The sequence below is a fragment of the Pungitius pungitius genome, chromosome 12, assembly GCF_949316345.1.
Source record: "Pungitius pungitius chromosome 12, fPunPun2.1, whole genome shotgun sequence".
In the NCBI taxonomy this organism is placed as follows: Eukaryota; Metazoa; Chordata; class Actinopteri; order Perciformes; family Gasterosteidae; genus Pungitius; species Pungitius pungitius.
In genome coordinates this window covers 3,392,005-3,411,372 of record NC_084911.1, presented here as the reverse complement: position 1 = coordinate 3,411,372, position 19,368 = coordinate 3,392,005, and the positions used below count along the sequence as shown (strand labels likewise).

At 51.2% G+C, this 19,368-nt stretch overlaps 1 protein-coding gene across 1 annotated transcript; it reads left to right on the top strand.

Moving 5' to 3' along the window:
- Positions 1-317: 317 nt before the first annotated feature.
- On the top strand, positions 318-14,386 carry nherf1b (NHERF family PDZ scaffold protein 1b). Its single transcript, XM_037476944.2, has 6 exons — positions 318-975; positions 9,211-9,399; positions 10,701-10,854; positions 12,494-12,537; positions 13,896-14,015; positions 14,116-14,386. The coding sequence occupies exons 1-6, from the start codon at positions 373-375 to the stop codon at positions 14,251-14,253; spliced, it is 1,248 nt and encodes a 415-aa protein (XP_037332841.2). The 5' UTR covers positions 318-372; the 3' UTR covers positions 14,254-14,386.
- Positions 14,387-19,368: the final 4,982 nt, after the last annotated feature.

Sequence of the window (19,368 nt, the reverse complement as noted above, 5' to 3'; positions counted from 1 at the left end):
TTATGAAAACACAGGAATGCAGAATGTAATTGTGAAAAAAGTGGTTCTAAGTAAAGGAAGAAATAGTTAAAATGAAGCATAAAGGTGGGGAAGAAAACGTTTGATTAAAGAAAAGGAAATCTTTTCAAGTATTGAACCTATAAAAATAGAACTGAGAGTTGGAAGCCAACTTTCTTTTTTTCTTCAAACCATTATCTAGTCCTTTGATAATCATCTTAGCCAGTGTCACTTTGCATGAGGCCGCCAGCTGGGCCGGTCCGTGAACGCACCTCCCTCTTCCTGCCCCCCCCCCCCCCCCCCCCACCGAGAGGGAGCAGTGAGTCTGAGCGCAGCGGGCTCAGTCCTCAGGTCAGGACCCCAGCCCGAACAACCATGCCGAGCAAAAGCCAGTGTCTGCGCCCGCGGCTGTGCACGCTGGAGAAGGGGGACAACGGCTACGGCTTCCACCTCCACGGGGAGAAGGGCAAGACGGGCCAGTTCGTCCGGCTGGTGGAGCCCGACAGCCCGGCGGAGACGTCCGGGCTCCACGCCGGAGACCGGCTGGTGTTCGTGAACCGGGAGGACGTGGAGAACGAGAGCCACCAGCAGGTCGTGTCCCGGATACGAGCCACCGTGGGCCGCCTGGAGCTGGTGGTGGTGGACCCGGACACCGAGCAGCTGCTGAAGAGACACAACATGAAGTGTCTGTGGGAGTATGTGGCCGACGGCGTCCCGCTGCCCTTCGAGGAGGAGGAGGACGAGGAGAACGAGGAGGAGGAGGAGGAGAGGGGCGACGGGACGGTTAACGGGGATGAGGTGATGGAGGAGAAGGCGATGGAGGAGGAGGAGGAGGAGGAGGAGGAGGAGGAGGAGGAGGGAGAGGAGGAAGGGGAGAAGGAGCGCGTGGGGACACCGAGGGACTCCACGCCCGTGCCGGAGAGGAACGGAGAAATCTACGCGCGCGTCGAGAAGAAGCTGAGCATCGGGTCTGAGAAGGTGAGTGAAAGTTAAAAGCGACGAGTTGTGTGCGCCGCCACCTGTGGCCTCCACCTGTGGCCTCCACCTTCCCGTCCTGCGGCTGTGCTGCACGCTCCACGGCGTAACGCTATTCTGTGGTGCGACGTTAGAGACCCTGAACGCATCGCTTCGCCATCACGCATCGTAACACACACAAACACCGCTTCTGTGGCCCCGCTGAAGCCTCCACAAACAACAACAAGTTATGTCTTCACTCTTTCAATCTGAATCCCAGTAAAAAAAAAAAGTCTCCCCCTTTTGATCTTTGATCTGTAAAACGTTACGTTATGGGCTCATTCTCACTCCACAGGGTGGGGGCACTTGTTGTTTATTTCCTGTGGAACATCCTGGAAGTCTCCACCCGAGGCCTTTTGGTGTACGTGTCCAGCTCTCCTGCTCCATGCGGTGCTGTCCCGTAGGGTGGAGCGAGTGCACATAGCACATAACCTGTACGGTTATTATTGAATAACTACAACGCGGTGTCACCGTAACCCACGGGGTGTTCGCTGTAGGGTTTGAGGCCCCCCTGAAGCAGAAGGAAGTTGTGTGTTGTGCCCGTCACAGCGGACAGCCTCTGTTGTCATTCTGGTCACATATATTCATTGGTATATATGTATGGTTTTATGTAGATTGTCCCGTGCACATGTCATCTGTGGAAAAGGGACGATGGGGGAGTGAGATAAGAAAATCTTCTGCTTGTGTTTGCGTTGAATGAGTCACATGATGAGTATGATTGACATAATATGTTAATAAATGACTGCGCTTCAGATGTTTTCTACCTTTAGCCAGCACAGCTGTTTGTCAATGTGTGAGAGTGTAAATTGGACTCGAGGGATCGCGGTCGGAACGTTCCGTGTCTCTACGTTACAGTCGCATCCACCCGACCCGAGGGTGGGGGTCTCTGCAGGGACTCCACTCTTTCTGGAGTTTTTGTCCCAACATCCTGTCCAGCATTCCTGTGCCTGAGCCCCGTGGCCCGGCCAATGGCGCGCGCGCGCACACACACACACACACACACACACACACGCACACGTGCAGCTCTGTGGGAAGAAGACGCACACAAACCCACACACAGACACAAACACACACACACAGCGTTGGAGTCCGCACTCCGTCCGCATGGCCTCGGTTTTTATAGCCGCACAAAAGAGGGTTCGAAGGGCTCCCCGCTCATGGTCGTCATGGATACACTGATGTTGTGTGTGTGTGTGTGTGTGCGTGTGTGTGTGCGTGAGCGTGGAGGAGGGCGAAAGTGAGACAGCGCAGGGGAGGTGCGAAAAATAGCAAGCAGCGAGGCCCGGGAAGAAAATAGACACACACACGGACGCACACAACACACACACACATACGTGCGCAGACACAAAAATACACATCAGCGGTCCAAAGGTCAGTGTTTTGTTTACCGGGCAGTAAAATCTTTACTCTGCTATTGTTGAGGGCAGTGAGGCACTCGTGCTCCAAAGATCTGGATCCACCAGCTGATCCAGAAGACTCTTGTTTGCCTTCGTGTCTTTATTGATGACAACGAGTTGCATCCAGTGAGGTAATAAATTGATGATAAATCGTCTTCTTAAGGGCGGTTAAATCGGTGCGACTTTATCCACGTGCACCTGAACCGGACCAGAAACAACCCGAAATGGCGACACTTAATCCGTCAATAACTGGCACCATCCGTTGTTGAAATGTCAGGGAATTGTGTAGAAGAGGAGACATCTTAAATGGCCTTATTGTGTCCCGGCAACGGTCCAAAACCCGAAGCTGTCCACTCCAGACACTGAACATCCACATTCTTCACGGGGCGATTGATTAAAGTTCCTCTCAAATGATCGACCAACTGTTTCAGCAGTTACAAATGATCCAACTACATCCGTCAATTATGTTATTTAAATTTATGACATTAACGCAACGAGACGTGATGTTGACTTTGTTTCCTTCCAGCCGGCCGCTCTTTGCTGCTCCTCCAGTCATTCATTCAGATTCCAGGGCGGAGCGCGTGGGGGCGAGAGGTGTTTCTTCCTCAATGGCTGCCGGCTGCTTACATAGCTCCGGTCTTTAAACGCTAATGACAGGAGATGAAATGGACTGCGGCTCCGTGTGTGTGCGTGCGTGTGTGTGTGTGCGTGTGTGTGTGTGTGTGTCCACGGCGCTGCCGGGAGCCCTGAGAGGAGACGAGGAGGCGAGGAGGCGTCACGTCCCTTTTTGCCTCCTGTAATCTGCGCATCCACATGAAAGCCTCCCGCGGCTTTTGGGGCCTTTAGCTGCGTGGCCACGTGTTCGTTTTCACCAAAAACTCGAGTCACGCCGGGCCGGCTCCTCGCGGCGCGTGGGTGCGAGGAGCCGGCCCGGCGTCGATGGAACACACGATGGTCACTCTACGCCCCCCCCTCGGGCCGCAGGGAGGGGCCGTCCCGTGCACAGACCTCAGGACGCTGGAGCTGGTTTCCTCTCATTGTTGTTGGGGGAAGATGACCACCCCCCCCCCCCCCACCCCTATCCCTCCCCTGTTGTCTCGGCCCTCTCACGGCTAACCTTTTGAAATCATCTGCTAGTCTTTGTTCCACCACATGTGTCATTTTTATTCACCTTGTGATTGGAGTGATTACTGTTCAGAGGGCAGAAGTAGCAGCTAAATGTTTGCAATGAAGGATACACAATAAATCAGATTCACATCGCTTGAATGGCGAGCTGCGTTTGTCGCTGCGCCGATGATTGAAGCCATTGTGTCACGGCCAGGTGTGCGTCAGCCTGACATTGTGTTTGTCTGCTCAGAGTCACCTGCCGCACGCAGCCGCTCCGTGTTGGCTCGCGTTTGGTGTGCGTGTGTTTTCGTTGATGTGCGCGTGTCTGAGAAAGTTCCAGAGTCACCTCGCTGATGTTTCAACTCAAAGGGAATCGGGTGATAACCCACCAATGGAGACAATAGTTGTTCATCACATTATTGGCAGGGCAGCAAATCAATCATCAGAACTACAGCATTAACCCAAAGGCTATTTTTGGGGGGGATTTACATGATATCACAATGTAAAAATCAGACTCTATAAATAGCAGCTAAACATAGATAGATCCACTTAATAAACGTGTGTCATTGAGTGATACAAATAGGAAAATAACCAAAACCACACCCTCCTGTTTGAAGAAGCACTTTGTGTGTGTTATGGGCAGTAACTCATGAAACAAAAAGTCTCTCTCTCTCTCTCTCTCTCTCTCTCTCTCTCTCTCTCTCTCTCTCTCTCTCTCTCTCTCTCTCTCTCTCTCTCGGCCCTACGGTCAGACAGGAAACCAGCTCGGCTCCTTAAACCCCGCCGAGTTCAAAGGTGCAATCGTCGAAATGCCACAAGCCGCCAGGAGGCAGAAGCGCGGCCCCCCCCTCCCCCACCCCCACCACCACCACCACCCTTATGCTTGACTGTTGGGGGGATTGATCAGGGAGCAACAAGCGATCGCCGTGTGTTTATGTGAAACGTCTCGGTGACGTCAGTCCAGACAACAGCACCACTGTGGCCTAGTGGCCCAGTTCAGGGGTGGAACCTGAACCCTTTGTGTGTGTGTGTGTGTGTGTGTGTGTGTGTGTGTGTGTGTGTGTGTGTGATTGGCTCTCGTGGGATTTTGGACGGCACATTCCTGTTCCTACTCCATTCTGCTGAAGGTTCACCACCCCGGGCGGACAATGAGCCGGAGGGCCGCGCCCTGCAGGGTGGAGGGGGGGGGGAAGTCACTGGCTTCTCGCCCTGAAATAGACTCACCCCCCCCACGCCTCCCCCCTCCCCTCGGCGCCGTGCACCACCTACCTTCCCACCATACGATGCCGATGAATGTACGTAGTGTGCGTGCGCATTTACTGAAACTAAATGGTGCCAATAATGAGGAAACGTGCAACGTTGGGTATCTTCAAAATCTCCGTCCGTGACAGCCGTGCTGCTTGAACGGAGGCATAGTCGAGGGTGTGTCCGCTCTGAGTTGGGTGTGGGGGGGGGGGGTCATCTCACGCTGCTCCGCGGTTTCATCGCTTTTTGTTCCTCTTTCTATTCCCGCAAAAAAACCCGCCACGCTCTGATTAAAAGGGGGGCGTGGCCTTCACCTTCATTTTGGACGGATAAATCCAGTGGGTTTTTACCGACAAGAGGTGAAAGAGAGTTGTGTCCGAGGCCGCCTTCGGGTCGGCGAGGGGGGGGGGGGGGTCGGGGACAGGAAGACTGGCCCGAGGAGATAAAACTTGTTGACTGTGACGGACGGCCAGTCAGCGCCGGGCTGATCTGGAGCAATAGGGGGTTGCTCTATTCCCAGAGAGAGAGACCCCCTATTGGGTCCTATCAGTGCCCCCCCACCCCTCCCCGCGCTTTGACGACTGACATTACTTTTCTATTATCAGAGCTTCCCCCTCACGGGTCCATTGTAACGGGAACCTTTAGGCAGAACCTCGCTCTGGGGTCTTTTGTAGAGTCAGCTTGTCTCCAAACGAATGGCCGGAGGGGGGGGGGGGGGACAGTAGGGTGCTTTGTCCCCCACCCCACTCTCCGCCTGCCTCGCAGCTGGTTCAACGGCCCCAGCTTGAAATCCAACACCCCCCGCCCCGGCCCGAGAGCTTAGAACAAACCCCTGGTGGTTTAACGGGAACCAGGTTCCTCGCATCCTCGACGCTGCTCCCTCAAACTGCACTGATGCTGAAGACGGTCCAGTTGTCCAAAAGTTAGTGTTCCACCCCCCCACCCCCCCACCCCCCCTCTTCACCCTCCACAAAGAGAGTAGCTGTTGGGCGCCTTCTGAGCCGTCGACGTCCTACGTGCGTTCTTCCTTTTGTGGAGGACTGGCACAGCAGCGGCTGAGCGTGGGGGGGGGGGGGGGATATGAAGCATCTGGCACGCTGAGTGGCAGGGCTGCAGCCTCTAGCGACGCACACACACACACACACACACACACACACGCTGGCTGCTGGCTGGCTGGGAATCAGCAGGAGGGCCGAAGGCGGAGGCTGAGAGGAGGGTGATAAACATGACGGATGGGTATTAAGGAGCCTGTTGAAACTCCCTGAGGGGGTTTTAGGAGACGTTCAATCCATCAGTCGTCTCACCTGAAGGTTCCTCCGAGCAGAAACAACGGCTCCGAGCTCCACACGCGTGTAAATACTGACATTCGCTGTCTTTCGCGTCGATGTGAAGATATTTACAAAGTGATCTCCTCCCCTGCTGTTGGACCCGTTGGCTTTGTCTTTCATCCTTGAATCGATGGATTTATTTTAAACATTCCCGGTTGTTGATCCTTTTTAGACGAAAGAGAGAGCTCCCCAAACACGGCGGGGCGCCTGCAGGTTGAACTGTGCTCAGCATCTTATCTGTTCATTATATCGGCTTCCTGAGGAAAGCCAGAAACCAAGTCCAAAAACCGGTTCCCATCCGCCTGTGAACTTTGTGCCCGGAGCAGCAGGTGCTGCGAGGTCCTGGTTTTTGTTTCGGTGTTGGAGGCTGTTTCTACCTGACGGGGAATGCGATTCACTTTTATCTTTCTGGGCCGGCGTGCGCTGCTGAGTTCCCAGTTCCCAGGTCGGCGTCAACAGCGCGCCTCTCTGTTTGTTTACGCCTGTTTACACCGGACGCTAAGCAACGCAGCATTAGCTCGGTTGTAAAAAAACTCAGCTGACCATTGGCTGAAAACAAATAGTTTACATCGCGTGAGAAAACTGTGTCACGATACAAAAAAGTGTACATGAACGGCGACACAATGCATCACAGTCACAGGCCAACCGGGGACGATGTTGAGATAAAGCGCAGCACGCACATGTGTGCCGGTATCTGAAATGTAAACAACCACAACATGTTGTTTTTTGGGGGGGGGGGGATGTGTCAGAGAGCAGAGCGGCTCATCTGTGTCCACTGGGTTAGAGATGAGATTCAAAAAGTGAAGTTCAGGGTTTGGGGAAATGCCCTTTTAGTTGTTGTAGGGTTTAGCTTAGCTTAGCTTAGCTTAGCGTGGGGACTAAGACGACTTGCATTCTTTACGGTCTTCGTCTTTCAAATGTCCTTCAGCGCGGCACAACGTTCGGCTTCACGGGGCTTCCATCACAACATCGTTCTCGTTGTACAATTGTAAACCCTTTTTCGCGGCGCGTTGTCAGCTCATGAAAAGTGAACCGTGAACATTATGGCCTCCTACAAACGTCTGACTCAGCGTTCCTTTGTCCTCAGCTCCAGCGTCACAGGATAGTGACGGGGGAAAATGTCACAGTCGGGGCTCCAAATCTGAGAAATCAATGTGTAACATGACTACGTCCACTCCTCATGGACAAGGTGTGCCGACTGCGAGAGGAAACCGCTGATCCGTGTCAGATTTACCGCTTTGTTCTCTGACAGTCAGTAACATTGTGTCTGCTACTGTAATTTCTCCTCCACGGCAGGAAGTGGTGGCAGCTCACGGGGGGGCGGGGGGGGGGAAGCATATTGAGGGAAGAAGTGTCTACAGTTCCTGTTGGGACACTTCCCTCCACGGAGGAAAGTTGGTGTCACCGAGAGAGAAAGTGAACCCATGCAAGCAGTCAGAAATGTTCACAGTGGGCTCAAAAAGTGATTTGCCCGATGCTCGGAAGGCCATTTTTTTGATTTGTGTGCCGTTCGTTGTGTGTAATTCACAGGATCCGCCACGTTCCCAATTTAGCAGCAGCCGAATTCATCAGATTTCTGCCACAGACAAGTCACGTTGTCGTTAACACACACACACACACACACACACAAGTGGTCCTGGCTTGTGTGTGTTCAGCAGATTTCACGGAGATCCTTCGTCCTCTGTTGTGTTTTGCCGCAACGGGATCTTTTGCTTGGGGAGCTTCGACCCGCCGTCACGCAGAGAGCGTTTGTTTTTAGGCTTTCGGGAGGGCGGAGGTTGGTCAACAAGAACAAGCGTACACGTGTACCACTGGAAAAGTAATGAGTTACCATTGTGATGAGGCTGCAGGGCTTTAATCACGTGCCTGATGAGCAGAGTGACCCCTCAGCACACGGACTCATCACGCCGCTTTTACACTGACGGTCTGTCTTTTTTTTTAATGGGAGCACGAAGCTGCTTGGCTGATGCTGACGGGTCAAAGTCGAGGCAGTGGAGCGTCGCCCGATCACGGGGTGATTTTTAATTTAATGTGCAAGGCCCTGTGAGTGAAAGAGCCGCCCGCCCCCCCTCACTGAGGAGACAACCAGCGGACGTGTGCGCCTTGCTGCTGTTGAATCTCACGGGTACAAAGTTTGACGAAGCCTGTTTTCTCTCTTTCCAAGGCGCCTAACTAATGCTGTTTCCTCCTGGGCGTCGGCTCGGAACACAATCGCGTTACGCAACGCAGCGCGGTGGCGGTCACCCGTCGCCCCCCGTGTCCAGTCGCCTGTGACAGCGTCTGCAGTTCATTTACGGTGTTGCTGAAGTCGCTTTTTTTAATCGATCAGCCAGTAGTTTCTGTGGAAAGTCGAGTCAGGCTTATTTATAGAGAAGGGTCCATTGTCTTAGAAAGTGTGCAGCTGACAGGAGGCGGCAGCACACGGTGATGGCGGGGGGGGGGGGCAGCTCGGATTCGGTCACACTGACAGAGATCATCCCGACCAGTGTCTCCAGTATTTCCTCCTCCATGGCGAAGCTATTGAAGTCGCCTTTTCTAAATAAAGAACCCAGTTCTTCCGCTCGGCGGAAGGAAGTTCTGGAGCCGGGCTGCCGTTTTTTTTTTTTTTTTCCTGGATGGCAGTGCAGCCCGAACTCTTCCTGCTGTCCCCGGGTGGGATGGGACGGGGCCGAGGGGAGGGGACGGGAGGCGGTCAGAGGTCGGCGCCCGGGGGCCCCCATTGTCCTCCCCTCCGAGCCCGGGGGGCCCCTGGCGGGGAGCGGACCGCACGCCGGAACCGGCCCCTTCCTCGAGGCCCGGAGCCAGCGCCTCCCCTCCAAAAAAACCCCTCCAACGAACCTTTCCAGCAGACCCTCCAATCAGGAGCCTGCGGGACCCTCCTCCTTCCTGGCGAGGCGGCCCCGAGGCCCCCGGCGGCCTCAGTTTGCACAAAAACACGCTTTCCTCCGCACATGTTCAACCTGGGCTTCATATTCATGGTTAACGACTCACTGGAGCTCTCCGTCATCTTCGTGCCTCTCGTTCTTCCCGAGCCCATGTTGGAGGTACTTTGTCTTCATTCCGGCACTGCTGCGCGTGTGGCACACCGGCAGCAATTAACACGCCCGCCTCTTGTCTTCCAGGAGGCGCCGAGCCCGGAGGCGCCGAGCCCGGAGCTGAGGCCGCGGCTCTGTGTGATCCAGCGGGGGCCCAACGGGTTCGGCTTCAACCTGCACAGCCAGCGGGCCCGGCCGGGCCAGTACATCCGAGCGGTGGACGAGGCCTCCCCGGCAGAGAGGGCGGGTCTGCTGTCCCAGGACAGGATAGTGCAGGTACTCCAACGAGGCGCAACGACGTGTGTGTGTGTGTGTGTGTGTGTGTGTGTGGCGAGAGGATTTCTTCAAAACTATAGATTAACATATTGCATACTTTGGGGGACTGGTGTGAGGCGCATACGAAAGGTTGGCGTTTGGAGGTACTCTGGCGCAGCATTGAGGTGAAGCAGGTCCTTCAATGTTCAGCTCATTACCCAGAGTTCACGGCGTTGTGGACTGACAGCCGCCGCTGTGTGGTGTCTTGAATCAGAGAGATTAAAATGCTCAGCCATTACAATAGAATATTATATAAACGCTTAAAAAAAGAGCAGTTAATGTATGAGAGTCGGTCTGCTTTTACTTGCTTGCTTTTACCTTCCAGGCCACATTTGAGTGCCCTCCGACAGTCATTTCCAATCACACGCTGTCGTATTGTGAGTTTTAAAGGAAAAGAGGGGACTCTCTCAGGGGGGCTTTGAAGTTTTATACAGAATTGGTCTTTCGCCGACGCCTTTTTTTCCCCCCACAAAGACTGCAAACTCTCAACACTTAATTAAATTGCTCGGACCTCAAAGCCACCCTGTCTGGGGAGCATTGGAATGGAAAAGTTTGGAAACCTTTGCTCTGAAAAGACATCACACCTACGAATCCTCGTGGCTGCAACATGACACGAAACCTGTTCCCCTCCTGCACAAACGACCGTAGAGAAAGTATAGAAACTGGAGTGAGAGGACCAGGAGGAATCCGATGGGATGGAGGGCAGAGAGAGGACGGAGGGATTTAAAGTCCCCCCAGAGGGCCCCAGACGGACTCACCACCCACAGAGGAGCGCGGAGGACGGCCATTGTTTCTGCTGTTACAGGCCGAGCAGCTATTGTCCAGCTTCCTGTCAGTGGGACTGGCTCAGACGTGCAGGTCCGCCCTGTGACCTAAACACACACACACCATCACAGACATTTCCCACATGCTTTCCCATGGCGATTTTAATCCCTGAACGTGGGAGTGAGCCACCTGACATGTTACTGTACAGCTTAAAGTGTCACACGGTGAGGTACCACCGCTGATCCAAATGTGTGCTGTTGAGACACACTGTGACGGTTGTTTGTTAGGTGGAAGGAATGTGTGTGTGTGTGTGTGTGTGTGTAGACACACAGGATTTCCTGCCCTGGAGCCTCCAGGCAGACAAAGTGATAACATTGAGAAAGAAATGCGTTGATAAAACGGCGTTCAACTGTTCATTGGGAGCGAAGACAAGAAGAAATCTTAGTTTCCGGGTTGGAGAAAGGACAAAAATCTAAAACACAGTTTCTCATCCTCAGGTGAATGGCCTGGTGGTAGAAGGGAAGACGCATTCGGATGTCGTGGCCGCCATCAAAGCCGGCGGGCCGGAGGTCCGTCTGCTGGTGGTGGACCCCGACGCGGACGCCTTCTTCAAGAGGTGCAGAGTGGCCCCCGGCGCGCACCACCTCTCCGGTGAGGCCCACGTGAAGACTCAGAGATAAAGTTAAAAGTGCCCCTCCCCCTCCCTCCTCCACCTCATGGAGACGCCCTGTGGAGAAAGTTAATCTTTCCGACATAAATAGATCAGATCAGACGGATCAGACCAGAGTGGGATTGCACACAGTGTAGTTTAAAAAAAAGGGTTAAAAGGCTTAAATGCAGCTCACAAACGTCTTATGCCACTCTGCAACACTCAGCTGCCTCTCGTGGCCCTTGGACATTACACATCGGCGGTCGCTCTGTTGTCATAGAGACCAGAGTCGGAGATTTCATTTCAGTGATAGTGAAGGCAATGAGATTTGAAAGCCAGATAGCCAGATGCAACAACCATTTTCCTGCACAGTGAACGACTACTCAGTTGATTTATAGGATTTTCTCTTTGTGGCCTTCCCTCGATGGAAAGGTCTGAGATCCACTGCCTTGCTCAGAGGCGCTTTGCCTTGACACGGGTCCTGCCGTACCTGCCACGGCCCCCAGGGAGAGCTCCAGCTCAGTCTGTGATATGGTTTCTGTGCTCGAGGGCTGTCCCTCTACAGATCCTCAAGCAGGTGTGTGTGTGTGTGTGTGTGTGTGTGTGTGTGTGTGTGTGTGTGTGTGTGTGTGTGTGTGTGTGTGTGTGTGTGTGTGTGTGTGCATGATGTACTAGGACAAATGTCTGAGTGCCACTCTACATCTTGAGTCCCTTCACTTAAACATGCTGCTGCCGACTGTTGGCATGGAAACCGACTGTGAATGAGGGGGCCGAGAAGCTAAGGGAATGGATTTCTCCCATTGAGGTTATTAGTTCATGTTTTAGGAAACGTTCCCAGTGCACCCGGTTGATTATTAATAAATGAATCTACGTGAAAGAATGTGGGCGGCGTGACCGGCGTTGTGTACTCTAGCGCAAGATGTTTCTTTGTTCCCTGGGTTCTTAAAAGCCTTCAGTGTTTCGGTCCAGGATTAGAGATTAAAAAAAAAAAACGGGCCGATGCCAGCGAGGTGTTTCCCAGGTAACTGCCCGTCCTTCACACGCTGCCCACTCGGAGAGGGCACCTGCCGCCAGTCAACGGGCTCACGCAGCCTCTACGAGCCGGCGGCTTTGTTTGGTTGCCAAGGCGCTCGCTCCGAGTGGCCCCTCAGCCCGGTGCCAGGCCCGCCGCTGGGACTCGAGTCGCACAGCGAAGGACTTGCCATCTCAGATTAGCGGTGGGGGGGACTTTCTCGCCATCTCCAGGAGCAGCCAGCGTTAGCTAGATAACACGTTTTGGGTGGAGGATGGAAGGTAAGGGTCGCTGTGATGATGTCTGTCAGAAGCGTGAAACTCTCTGACATGGAGAGGCTGTGTGGAGTAGAACGAGAACGAGAACGAGGAGGAGGAGGAGGAGGAGGAGGACCAGGGTGAGCGCCGTCTCGCGGAAGATGAACCATGTATAATGTGAATAATAGATGTTCCGCTCATACCTGCTCCCCCCCCTCCCGTGTAACAGAGTAAGTGTCTTTGGGATGAAAGGTGAGCTCCAGCAGAGTGGAGCTAGACCGCGGCGGCCTCACCCAGTTCCACACGGCGCCTGACCCAGTCGTCGTTTTGGGAGTCGGGTGACTGATCCTTGTTGTGTTCTCGTGCCTGCAGGTCCTCTGCCTGAGCCGGTCCTTAATGGAGGAATGGAGGAGAAGGTAAGAGGAAGCCAGCTGTGAATGCAGCGCCCAGAGACACAGAGACAGGATGACACTTTAGAGCGAAGCCAAAAGCGGGATTTGAACTGGAGGTAGTTTGTGGTGTTCGGTATCAGAGAACTGAAGCCAGTTGTTAATCACAGAGACGCGGACCTTCCTGTGATTGTCTACAACGTCTGAGTGGAAAAGCCCCACCCAGCCGCTACTCCAGTACCTTTGAATGATTTCAAAGCCTCTGACCAAGGAAGTGCTCCAAACAAAAAGTTTTCCTCGAGCCTTCGGTTTGTGGAGTATTGTATGAGAGGCGCATGAGAAGGGGAAGCTTCTCTTTTGAAGAATGCAGCAGCTTCCCGTTTGTCCCGCTCAAGTATTTGGGCGTAATCCCGATGAGGCGGTCAATTGCAATATTTGTAGAAGGAGAGACGTGACGTATTTTCTTAATTAAATATTTACATGCAGTCGAGATGCCCTAAAAAAAAATCTAATTGTTATTCTCACATTCACTGATATGATGGAGGATGTATTTTAACCTGTTTCCAGTCTTCTAGCTAAGCTAAGTAGCTTCATCTTATTTAACATATAGTTTATATGTGTGGTTTCAAGTTTAATCTTTAAAATAAATAAAATAATAAAACATAACCGTAACCCTAATAAAACAACGTTTTGCTTGAACAACCTTCAGTGTCTAGATTCCAAAAAATCCACAAGCTCCATATGAGTGTGTGTCCTTGTCTAACCCCACAGCGCTGCTCAGGTTCTGGTGCCACACTTAGATAAAGAAAATCCAGACGTGTATGAAGACACCAGAACCAAAAAAGGCTGTTTTGGTGGGATTGGCAGAGCGGGGCCCCGGACGGGAAGTGCTGCAGTGAAGTGGACGGTTCCTCGTGTTGTTGCGCAACAGACCCTCGTTTAAAGGGGGTTGTAGCGCCGAGAGGGACGGGTGGTTTTGACGGGTCAAGGCCAAGTTGATTAAACCCTAATTATGCGGAGGCTGCAGAAACGTAAATGCCTCATCCTGTGAGCTCTTTCTAACTGCTAAAAAAAAACAAACACAGAGGGCAGGAAATGTGCAGGGATTCAATCAGGAAGAGAAGCAGGAAGAGTTTCTAGAATCTCACCGCTCTCACAAAACAACGTTTTAATTTAATAACACCGGACGGGCTGATTAACCCTTATTCGTGATTCCCAGGTCACTTAATTTGCGGACAGGCTTAAAAACTTCTGCCTCTTGATAACTTTTTCTACAAATAAAATTAGAAAAAGAACCGACGTTGCCCCCTTGTGGTTTGGACCGGTACTGCAGCGACGTCGCGTGGCAGTGAGGGGATGCTGATGCTGAGCGTTTGTGTTCCCAGGTGAACGGCAGAGGGGCCAAAGAGGCAGCGAGGGACTCAACGCTGTCAGTCAGTCCTTCTCCATCCAACACCTCGTCCAACACGTCGCTCGTAGCCCCGCCCACCGACACCCCGCCGGAGGTAACCTCAAGAAACGTCCCGCAGAGCGACAACGTCTGTGGATTTTCGTCACGGAAAGTGGAGCTAATGTTGTCCACGTTGTGCATATTTTTTCATCCAGGGTTTCACGCCGGACGCCATCCCCGCGCTCAACCTGTCCCTGCAGCAGGTGAAGGAGCTGGCGCACCAGAAGCGCTCCAACAAGAGGGCGCCGCCGATGGACTGGACCAAGAAGAACGAGCTGTTCAGCAACCTATAGGAGAGAGACGCGGCCAAAGAGCACGTTAACTGTTGGCATCAGACAAATCAAAGGCGTAGTCTTCTCCATTATTACTCTCCATGCGTTTATATAATCCAGATATTAAATATATATATATATATATATATATATATATATATATATATATATGTATAATGTGATACTAGCAATAAGCCAATGAAAGAGAACTGGACCATGTTGAAAATGTGTGTGTGTGTGTGTGTGTGTGTGTGTGTGTGTGTGTGTGGACCCTGACAGTCCCTGCTGGCCGGTGTCTGTGGAAACGAGGAGGAGGTGATGGTTGTGTTTATTTTGCTGACCTTCCTCCTCCTCCTCCTCCTCCGTACGCGTATCGGTCTGTTAAAGGTTTCTTAACATTTCAAATATCACCTTAGTTTAATCAGCGCGACAATCACTTCATTCACTTTGTTGGTTGAAACATCTGTCTGAACACTAAATGTTTTATTTGAGTAGAATTAGGTTCACACGTTGAAGCTTGTTTGTTGTGGTATTAAAAATAAATAAGGTAAACATAATTTCTTCCAAACAAGAACTGATGGCTTTTAACTGGAAAACGACTTTCTTCTTTTGTATGTAATAATATAAATATGAATAGTATATATCATTTGTAATGCACATTTTTAAATTTTGACATGAATTCCACTCAAACTTTCACAATTTTTCCACACAAACGTGATAATCTTTGTTATTAAATGTGAACGACAGACCATAATAATGAGTAATATCTGATTTCATCTCTATATCTGCTGTGAACATTTACAGCTTCTGTAATATTTGTATTGCTTTCATGAGAAATTACATTTTTACACATTTCTATCAATTTTAAAAACAATAATTATGTAACTTTGAGATGATGTATTTGTAGAAGAAGATTTGAATGCATTCGTTTCCGTCATTAGTAATGAGAATGGTGATGATTTAAAAATTGATTTCATTGTATAAAGAGTTTGCGATTTCTATATTGTAATAAATCCGTCATCACAACAGAGTTGTTTTTAAGCTGTTGTTCATCTTACTATTTATTATACATCATCATAACTTATTTTATCAACATATAATGACCGCACGGAGCATTACTTATATGTTGTATAATATTTTCAACTGCACTCCAGTCCAAGGAGAGCATTGCATTGGGATATTTGTCTGCGCATTAAGTGGAGCAAGAATACACCGTTTAGTTTTTAAATAATCCAAACATTTAACTTTTACATGAACAAAAGTCGTATTTGTAGTATATAGTAGGTGTGAGTAGTATGTGTGTTAAATCATATGAATACTTGTACATCAAGTATTTGATTTCTTGTAATGAAGAAACCACAGAGAGTTCTGCCGTTTCTGCTGCTCCCTGGTGGCCAAACATTTGAATTACTGCAAGTTTAAAGTGCCAACGTAGAGCTTTGGACCATCCGTCAAAGTAAAATAAAACTGATGCGTGATCAGAGATGCAGTAAGCAGCAGTTTTCTGACTATTTTCACTTCAAATATCCCCAAAAGCTGCCCGGGCCAATAGAAAAAACAATCATTTGCATTTAATGCTGAATGCTTCCTTCCCACGGACTCAGAAATCACTTAACACATAACAACAAAACCCTCCTTTCAGTCTCCTTTGAGCAGACTGGGTTGAAAGCATCAGCCCCCCCCCCCCCCCCCCCCCTGCGGGGCGCCTTCACCCACGGACGCGTGGTGTGTGTGTGTGTTCCTGTCACATTTCTTGGAGTGTGGTTCTAACGGTCCTCCGCCACGTCAGTCTGTCTCCAGCAGCTGTCTCCTGCTAATGGCCTCGACCTTTCTGCTCCTCCGCTCTCCTTCTGGTTCTGCCACCGCTGCCACGGCTCGCTGCCACACTCTGCGTCTCGCCGGGGTCGTTTGCATGATTGGGCCGCACGACTTTGGCCGACGTGGGGGTTAAATGGTATAAAATGGTGACTCGGTGTGGAAAGATAATGATGGTGGGCGGTTATAATTGGGCTATTAGGAGAAACCAAGGAAAGACTCTTGTGATTATGATTGTAATGGTAAGGATGTGAGGTTAATAATAACTTCAAAGCTGACCGTACGGACAGCCGTGATAACAGCATTGGATTAAAGGGCCAGTGTGTTGCAACTTTGAGGGCGTGGTGGCAGAAATTCAATTATAAAATGTACCACTCAGCCCATTAGTATGTAATGGCCTAAAACTAAAAATTAGCTTAGAATGCTTCTCAGCTACACACTGCAGAGAGGGTTGCATCGTCTCCACAGCAGCCCGGAACCGACCAATTAAAGAAACAAAAAATGTATTAACTTGTTTGATATTGGTACTCATTGTCGTTCCGTTTGTTTTGCGACCCGCGTCCGCACCATCGGACGCCATGAAAGCCTCCTCGACTCTTCATCGTGGGAAGGGCAGGCAAAGAATGTACGAAAAACAGCCAGTTTGCTTAGCCTAGCTTAGCATAAAGACTGGAAACGAGGGAATCAGCTAGCGGTGCCACTACATATTTAAGAAACAAGACATAACGTGTTAAGTCGTAAGGCCCTGGCTTTCTCATTCAAGCTAAGCTAAGCTAACAGCCCGCTAGCAGTGCATATAGCGTCATGCTAAATGGTAATGATGCGCTGTTCGGCAAGGCGTTGTTCCTAAGCATTTCCTGGCTGAATAGGCTAAAAGGAAAAAAACGTGACGGTAAATTGTGAATGTTTTTCATTACGCACCCAGATATAAACGATGACGCCTCACAACAACCGAAACACAACAGACGTTGAAGCTGCCCAAAGCACATCGAACCACGACCAGAAGGCCGGTGATATGAAGGAGGATGACGTGGATAATTAAGACGATGAAGGGGCAGGTGCGGGTCGTGCGCCGGACCTTCACAGCTTAGGTGCAAACACAACCGGGTTGCCGGGCAACGGTGTCCGCCGGGGGGTCCTTGTAAGGCCTGGAGCCCGGGTGAGAAGAGGGGTCGACACAACTCTACCTTCAAACCCCACAGCGTGCTAAAAATAGCCAGAGGGAGCGTGTGTGTGTGTGTGTGTGTGTCTAGAAAGCACTGTGGAGAAACTGACAGACAAAAACACAACTACATGGAATAAGTGACATTGAGTGTAGGGGAAGGATGGAGGCTCGTGGAAGGTGCTACAAGCCAGCGGGTGGAGTAATGACGCATTAGCCCGAGCGGCGCGTAAGTCCGCTGTAACACGAGCTCCTTTCTGTCCGTCTTCTCCGAGAAAACTTCATCCCCTCCTGCCTTACTTTGCTAATGCACACACTTACGCACTCACACACCATCTCCTTTTATAAAAATACCCAAGGACAATCCTCTATAAATAGGAAGTGTTGTCAACTGGCTTTGGAGAAATAAGACCTTCTGTCCCGCTAACTATTTATGCGGCTCTTTGTAGCCGTGACCCCTCAATTAAATCCACTTTCCAGACCATTACAACTGGTTTCATTCATACGACACAGAGAAAATATCTATTTTCAATTAAATCTTACATCTTCGTTTAAATGACAAAAAAGACCAACAACAAAATACGTTTTTCTTTTCTTTCATTCACAGACAAAAATGACGTCTTATTCGAGCGTGAAGTCCTCCAATCTGCTGACGTTTTATTCTCCTGACCGGACCGTCCTTTTCTGCTCTGAGGGCCCATCTTTGAGAGTGATGGACTCACTGGTATATCCTTTACATGGCCCCTCTTTCTGGGCTCTCTCAGTTCCATCTCTCTCGGGGTAACGGAGCTCCTCTTGGGGGGGGGGGGTTCACGCCCTGTATCCCCCCCCCCCCCCCAGCTACACCTAACGACATCTGCGTCCGCTGCTTGGAGACGCCGTTAGCCACATTGGACTTTGGACATTGTCTCTCTTCGAGGTCCAAGTAGAAGATGATTTCTGACTGAAAGTGTTGTTTGTCAAGATCACCTTGCTGAACAAAGCGTATCAAGTAGAGTGTGTTACCAAAAAAAACTGTACCACTCATATTAACATTTACTTCAATTCTCTACAGGAACAGTTGCATGCATGCATGCCCCTATTGATGATTACCGTTGTGTGAGAGTGTGTGTGTGTGTTTCTGTGTGTATCCCAGGAATAGGGCTTGGTTTGAAACCGCACTTAAAGCTTAGCACCATTCCGGCTAAACACCTGTCACACACAAAAACACACTAAGACACACATGCACACGCAGACACACACACCTGTCCGATGCGTGCCATTCACTCCATCTGTCTGTCGCACACTCACACTTGAATGCACTGTGACATGTTCAGAAATGTTGACGCTTGTGTCCGCAAGGTCACATTTATATTTCCTCTCACATGGCTGCTTGTTTTTCTGATTCAGTCTTCATCCAAACTGGCATCAGGTTCCGTCCTCACAGACGATGAAGGGGGGGTTGGGGGGGGGCGGACGTTGGGGGGCAGGGGGCAGGGGCACACATCTGATGCCATTGGACCCGCAGCTGGAGCGACTTTTCCGCTATAAAACCGCCGGCGAGGCCAAACAGGCCTCTGCCACAGCTGCCGCAGAGAGCGAGTGAACTCTCGCTCGTCCTCCACGGCTTCCACGCCTCTCTCTCTCTCTCTCTCTCTCTCCCTCGGCTTCTCCACGGCACTGATCCGTCTTCCTGTCGCCGCCGCAGCCTCCCTGGCCCGTGTGCACCCAGTCATTCCCCTATATGGCGGGGGCCATCCGGCAGTGGGAGCCGCAGCAGCGTTAAATATACTTTGAAGCGCCGAGAATGCCAAACTCCTCCGGCCAACCTGCCAGAGGTTAGCTGACACACACACACACACACACACAGACAATGGGCACATGTGCTCATTGTCTCATTAGCGTAAGCATTTTGTGCTAGCATTCTTATGAAGCAAAGTCCCATCAACGAGGTCTCCTCCTATCCCATCAGTTGAACTACCCCACAACGACTGCCGTGCTGCCTCGGCATCCAACAGGGTGCCACCGGGTGTCGGCTGCCGGCAGCGGGGCGGAGCTCAAGTGGAGGAGCCACTGCTGCCGGGCGCGGAGCCCCACCTCCTGTCGGAGGCAGGGTTACAGGGCCGAGATAGCACACATTACGATGTCACAAAAGTCATCAAATAGCTGTCAAGGAGTAT